At 44.4% G+C, this 7427-nt stretch overlaps 1 protein-coding gene across 1 annotated transcript; it reads right to left on the reverse strand.

Annotated features, from left to right (window-relative positions):
• Positions 1-781: 781 nt before the first annotated feature.
• Positions 782-1937, reverse strand: PAC1 (20S proteasome alpha subunit C1). Its single transcript, XM_087384209.1, has one exon. It carries the CDS (start codon positions 1730-1732, stop codon positions 983-985), a length of 750 nt encoding a protein of 249 aa, XP_087240335.1. The 5' UTR covers positions 1733-1937; the 3' UTR covers positions 782-982.
• Positions 1938-7427: the final 5490 nt, after the last annotated feature.

Genomic DNA, 7427 nt, shown 5'->3' on the forward strand with positions numbered 1-7427 from the left:
GACATGTGGCATCTAGATCTATCTAGGGAATTGGGGCTTGCTGAGGCTAGGGAGAGAAGAGAAGATAATGATTCATGTGGATTTTATAACGTAGATCTCTATCTGCTAGTTAGCCTTAGCGAGATATGGCTGGGAGGAAATAAATGGTGCTACTCCCGTGATCGAAGTAGAGGAAAAACAGAGTGAGTGTGTGACAGAATCTGAGGGCCTTGTATACGCCCCCCCCACAAAACCCCAAGAAGAAAAAATTCTGCCAGGTCAACCACTGGTCAATAGTCACAACAGTAGGTGTTTGACCAAGTCGTCCAACGTTAGCATCGACTGTACAAGTCGACATTGACTTCTTTGCTCTCTTTTGTCGTCTCCTGCTGCTGTAGTCCTGTAGCTTTAATACTGCTAATCCGTTTGCATTTTCAGCCCTTTGCAGCTTTAAATAATGCAACTGCCTGAACTAGGCTACTCCGTGTCTCGAAATACAGCTAGTTCCCAAGGAAGTTCAAAGTAAAATAGCAAGAGAAATAAATAAATCTGCCAGTTGGAAACAACCATAACTACAGGCACAACCAAACGGAGTCAAATGCATGCCATACTCCCGATGCTGCTAAATGATAAGGGCTAAGGGTTTGCGCACCTTTTCCTTATTTCACCAAAACAAATCCTAGGAACAACAGAAATTTTCCAATCAGAGACAATCTGCCCAAACCTTCTTTTTCTCTGGAACTTTCTGGATTTCCATCAAATCAATCCCAACACTTATAATAAGAAATCATACGCACGGATAGAGAGTGTCAAAATGACTCTAACCCCTGAAATAAGATAATGTACTTGAAAACGACACCTTTATAAGTATCCTCAAGCATGGAAGTCGGACTCCTTAGCAAAAGCATAAAGGTAAATTATAAATGACAACTTTCTAGGTATCCTCGGAAGCATGGAAGTGGGATTCCTTGGCAAAAGCACAAAGGTCAAAGATTGCAGTCCTTCAAGACTCCTCGGTGGGTACAGTAATGCCAAACTTCACCAACAGTTTGGTAAGCTCGTCTGGTGAGCAAACCTTATATTTTACGTCTCCAGAAGTGGTAAGGCTAACCTCTGCAACTTCCAATTTTTCAGATGAAAGGCTGGTACTGTCCATTGTCTTGCTCAGCACTTTCAAAGCTAGTTGGATGGCTTCCTCTCTGGTGATTTCATCTTTGTAGTCTTGCTTGAGCATTGATTGAGCTGCCTGATTATTGGCACCAATTGCAGCCGCTTTCCAACCTCCATAATTCCCACTAGGATCGCTCATGTACAGCTGGAATCCAAAATTCTTATCGTACCCTGCGAAGAGAAAGGATACTCCAAAGGGACGAAGGCCACCGAATTGGGTATAACCCTGCTTTGTGTCACAAAGGGATTGCACGAGTTGCTCAACGGGCATGGGCTCCTGGTAAGCGAAAGTGTACCTCTGCGCTTGCAGGCGTGCGGTGTTGATGAGGATGTTAGCATCTGCGGTGATTCCGGCCACAGCGCAAGCGACATGTTCGTCGATTTTATACATTTTCTCGGTGGATTTGGAAGCGGCCAAAAGCTTGGAGGTGACGCGCTTTTCGCCGGCAAGAACTACACCGTCTTGGGCAAGGACGCCGATGGCAGCACCAGCGTTGCTGATGGCCTCCATAGCATACTCGACTTGGTAAAGGCGACCCTCGGGGGAGAAGATGGTGGTTCTGCTATCGTAGCGACGCGACATGGTGGGAGGGAGGGAGAGCTCTTGTTGCTAGGGTTTGTTTGAGAGACACTCACTCAGGAAAATGCAAAGCGCTCTCTCTCAGACTTTGGTGCACCTTACAAAAGTCTCAACTTTGTCTGGAACAAGAAAGAAAGGAGTTTATTAATGTATGTCCACTAAATAGCTCGGAAGGAGTGACTCCCACGTTTAAGTGAGTCTAAGGGTCATCAAAGAGAGAGAGAGAAAGAGAGAGAGATTAAGAGCCTCACCAAGCCTCAATGGGCTGACGCAAAGGGCACGCTATGGCTCTTGCTGAGTGCTACACTAAGCTAAAGAGCACAAGGGCTCAAACAAAACCAAACCTCATATACAAACTGAAATCTAAGACTCCCAAGCCCAAGCCCGGCACCGTGGTGGCTCTCTGGTGCATAGAATGAAGAAGGGTGAGGTCCATATGTAGGCACCTCTACATGAGCCACCAAGCTCCACAATCATCTCCTCAATCAGCTCCTAGAATCTCTCAATCATCCTATGTGGCATCTACCACCACCTAATAGTGCTTATGGGCACCTAACTGTGCCTCTAGCACACACACATAGAACCCAAGGTGTGGTTGGGGCATACACCTTGAGATATCCCATCAAACCCCCCTCAAGGGAATGCCTCAGGCTATGTCAAGGATACATCTAGTCTCATAATTTCTCATGCTATCTCATGGTGGGCAAGGATAAATCTATGATTAGGATCTCATGCTAGCAAGGGTTCCCAAGGGTGTGAAGTCAAACAAAGGGATACATAAGACCCCCCAATGGTTATCTCCCCTGCATGTACATGCACACAATGTCTGCAGGAGGTACCATGGAGTTAAACGCATACACATGGCCTATATCATATGGTGACCAGAGGTGTTTACAAAGAACACAATAGTTTATTCCATTCATTTTGGAGGACTATCCAGGCAGAGTATCTTGACTCAACATAAAAGAGAGATCTGGAGCATATGTGGAGCTGGTTCGAAAAGCATAATCATCATAGAAGGCCTCATCTTGTGGAGGCACATCAACTGAAAGTAAATTGGCAGTTTCTGGTTTTGTAGTTGCTTCCTTTTTTGCCTTACAAAACTTTTCATGGTGATCGTTTTTGCCACAATATTTGCAAGGATTGATCTTGAAGCAATCTTTTGAGAGGTGATTAGTCTTCCCACAATGTTTGCAAGGTGGAAACTTGCCCATTTGAGTTTTTATGGCATAGGCTGTGTCATTGCCTCTCTGGAGTTCCTTGTGCCTTTCTTCTTCTTGAAGGGTAGTAATAAAACCTTCAAGAGTAGGATTTGGTGACAACATGATCATAATCTTTAGGCATACTTTTGAGTAATACTGCCATTGCATCATCCGTAGTGATTGGAGAGTTGATAGAAGCAAGTTGAGTCATGAGACTCTGCATGTGATTGACATGGGTAGCCAAGGGAGTGCCACTAGCCATCTTCGATTCAAAGAAAGCAATCTTAAGTGATAATTTTGAGATGTGAGAGCTAGCACCAAAAAGAATATCAAGCTTTTGCCAAGCTTCAAAAGGAGACTCCATATCAGAAATGATGAATATAGTCATCTCCTAAGCAAGAGCAATAATGCCATAGGCTTTCTCCTCTCTAGCAAGATCTCGTGCCGGGTGTGTAGGAGCTAAGGATTCTCCAGCATTAGAGGCTGTTGAAGAAGAAGTTGAAGCAGGTTTGACAAGCCCCCAGAGGTTTCCCCTCATCAATGCAAACTTAACTTTCATCTGCCATGTGTGAAAGCCTTTACCATTGAACTTATCAATATTCAAGAAGGTAGCCATGAGAGGGTCTAACCCAAAATGAGCAGTGTCTACTCTCTTACAAGGCTAGAAAAAGCTGAAAAGCTTCAAAGTACAAGCATTTGGTGTAGCAAAGACTTGTAACCAAATTCCATAAAAAATCATAGTAAAAATGATACTTCAACTTGCATGCTTCATAGAGGTGGCTAAATGAAAGTATTCCAAGTAAATACAGGTATAGCAACCTAAAGGAAAGTTGTAGCCACAAATGTACTGATGCTATTTAACACTTTAAAGTATCAAAAATGCCAAAGTAGCATCTAATGTAGCACCAAATTCACAAAACTGTCAAAACTATCCAAAACAGAGGCCTGATCTTGGAGGGCTTGTATCTCACTCTTCAAGGCAAAGAAAAGAGGGCTTTCTAGGTAGAAATAAAGCTGGTATACCAAAGAAGAGCCACTGAAGAGGAAAGTCAAAATGCACGTCACGTCGCCAAAGCCAAGGGCTTGATTATCAACTGGTTTTTTATCTGTTTCTCCTCTAATACTTGACCAAATGGGCTCAAAGTTCACCAATAGCTTTCTTGTAGCGTCGCCCAACTCATGCTCAGAGGAATTTGGAAATGAGTGAACACAGAGGCGGAATTAAGCGATACATCAGTGGACTATTTTCTTGTTGGCACAGGCAATGGAGGCACAATTTTGTGACAAGCTTTGAGCTGAAGGTGTGCCCTACAGAGATTGTTCTACAACACAAAGGGCTTGGAGAATGGTGAAACGATGAGGGAGAAAAAGCTCTCACAAATTTGGGGAAGAAATGGTGAAGATGAAGAAGAAGAAGATGATGATGACATGGCATAAATGGGCTCAAGGAGGATCATAGTGCTCTAATACCATGTTGAAGAAGTGAAAGGAAAACATGAAGCTAAACATGAAACAAGAGAATGCATATAGAATGAAGAAGGGTGAGGTCCATATGTAGGCACCTCTACATGAGCCACCAAGCTCCACAATAATCTCCTCAATCAGCTCCTAGAATCTCTTAATCATCCTATGTGGCATCTACCACCACCTAACAGTGCTTATGGGCACCTAAATGTGCCTCTAGCACACACTCATAGAACCCAAGGTGTGCCTAGGGCATAAACCTTGAGATATCCCATCACTTTATGTGTCAGATATCAAGAGGAACTTCTTGTCCGTTTCTGCGATCACGGATCCGGACCTCAAAGTTCAATTCGATTATAAGAATGGTGCATAGATTTTGGATCTTCAAGGGAAGGTCGTTGGTAAATGTACAGGGCGCAACAACATCTACGAACTCTCAGCTTTTAGTGCTCAAGCCGATGTGAAGAACACTACGCTGTGGCATGAGAGGTTTGGTCATCTAAACCTTAGTTCTTTAAAGGAGATGCATAAAAGTGGAATGATTGCAAACCTACTAGAAATTACAGATCTACCCGATGTATGTAAAGCTTGCATGATGGGCAAGTAGCATCGGCAACCCTTTCCTAAAGAGGCCAGCAAGGCAAAGGCTCCTCTAGAGCTCGTTCACATGGACCTTTGTGGAAAGATGGAGACGGAAGCTTTGGGTGGTTCCTACTACTTCATGATGCTGATCGACGACTACAGTAGAAGGATATGGATATACTTCCTGAAGACTAAAGATGAGGCTTTTAGTAAGTTCAAAGAATGGCATGTAATGGTCGAGAAAGAAACGGGGAGGAAGGTAAAGAAGTTGAGATCAGACAGAGGTGGTGAGTTCACATCAAGTGAATTCAAAAGTTACCACAAAAGTCACGGGATCAAGAGGTAGAAACCCCCACCACATACATCACAATAAAATGGAGTAGTAGAGCGCAAGATGCATGTCATCTGCGAAATGGGCAGGAGTATGATGAAAGGGAAAGATTTGCCAAAAACTTTCTGGGCTGAAGCATGTAACATGGTAGTTTAGATTCTGAATTGTAGCTACACGAAGGCTGTGAACGGGATGACTCTGCTGTAGGCATTTTCTAGTAAGAAACCTTCAGTTGCACATTTCACAGTTCTTGGATGTGACTGTTTTGTGCATGTCCCTGATGGTAACAGGACCAAATGGGAACCGAAGTGCTGGAAGTGTATTTTCTTGGGGTACAGTGAAGAGGCAAAGGGTTATCGTCTCTATAACCCTGTTACCAAGAAGGTAATAGTAAGTTGCGATGTGGTCTTCTCAGAACAGCCGCATCAATTGGAGGAGGATGCTTCCTTCCCAGACAACCAGGACCAGGATATCCATCCAGTACAACCACCAACAGCAAACCGAACTCCCCCAATGGTGCTTGGGAGGATTCAAGATAAAGAAGAGAAAGAAGAGCCTGCAGAACCACAATGGCAACGGCCATTCCCGAAGTGGGTAAAGCAGCCTTTGGATGGCAGAGAACCTCTAGCCATTGAGGAGGAACCATCCGAACACCGCCGGTCCAAGAGATTAGAGGAGCAAAGAAGGGCGCATGAACACTTGGTCAACTACGCTTTGATGATAGAGGTGATCCGTGGTGAAGAACCCAAGTGTTTGAAGAGGCACAGGGTGATGATAGGTGGATGGAGGCTATGCAGTCGGAGTATGGCTCCTTAATGAAGAACAACACTTGGGACCTTGTGGATCGACCACCAAAATGCAAGGTCATCGGAACCAAGTGGGTGTACAAGACCAAGTACAAGTCCCGACGGCACATTGGATAAGTACAAGGCTCGGCTCGTGGCAAAAGGATTCGCACAGGTACATGGTTTTGATTATCAGGATACTTTTGCTCCCATAGCTTGACTAACCACAATTTGCAAGCAGCACAAGAAAGTTGGCTCGTTTTTAGATGGATGTAAAATCCACCTTTCTGAATGGAGATCTCAAGGAGGAGGTATACGTGGAACAACCACCAGGTTTTGTGATTCCCGGTTGAAAAAGGTAAAGTTTGTAAACTGAAGAAGGCACTTTACGGGCTGAAACAGGCCCCACGAGTGTGGTACCAGTGGATTGATGCCTACTTTCTACAAAACAGGTTCAGGAGGAGCCCATTTGATGCAAATTTATATAACTATAGAGAAGGAGGCAAGTGTATGATCATCGTCCTTTATGTGGACGACCTTGTCATAACAGGGAACCATGAAGAGAAGATCTCGCAGACAAAGCATTTGCTAGGAAGAGAGTTTGAAATGACAGACCTCGGGCTGATGCATTTCTGTTTGGGGATTGAAGTTTGGCAAGAGCCAAAACAGATCATCTCACAACTGAAGTATGCTGGAGAGATACGAAGGCATTTGGCATGGCTGAGTGCAAGACAGTTGGCACCCCTATGGAGGTTGACGTGAAGCTCTCAAACGAGGTTTCATCACCACTAGTGGACGAAGCGAAGTACAGAAGGCTTATGGGAAGTTTGATTTACTTCTGCAACACGCGGCCGCGGACATCAGCTTTGCGACTGGTGTACTAAGCAGGTTTTCCAATAAGCCTTAGGAGAACCATTGGAGGATAGGGATGTGGGTGCTAAAATACATCAAAGGCACACTTGATTATGGCATCACCTATACCAAGGGCAACATCTTGACTGGATTCTGTGACTCGGATTGGGCAAGAGACGTGGACAGTAGGAGGTCAGTGACAGGTTACTATTTCTCACTCAGATCTAGAGATGTGTCATGGGTCAATAAGAAGCAACCTACAATTGCTCTTTCTTCTATCGAGGTTAAGTACAAATTAGCATGTTTTGCTTTGTGTGAGGTAGTGTGGTTGAGGAGGATTTTAGGGGACATGGGTGCAGTGCAGAACAAGCCTACGCAGTTATCATGTGACAATCAGAGTTGCATGGCAATTGCAAAGAACCCTGTGTTCCACGCTCGCACAAAACACATTGAGATTCAATATCACTTTGTATGCGAGCTCA

The sequence above is a fragment of the Dipteris shenzhenensis genome, chromosome 13, assembly GCF_047967505.1.
Source record: "Dipteris shenzhenensis isolate YYH24624 ecotype China chromosome 13, Dip_SZ_1.0, whole genome shotgun sequence".
NCBI classification, from domain to species: Eukaryota; Viridiplantae; Streptophyta; class Polypodiopsida; order Gleicheniales; family Dipteridaceae; genus Dipteris; species Dipteris shenzhenensis.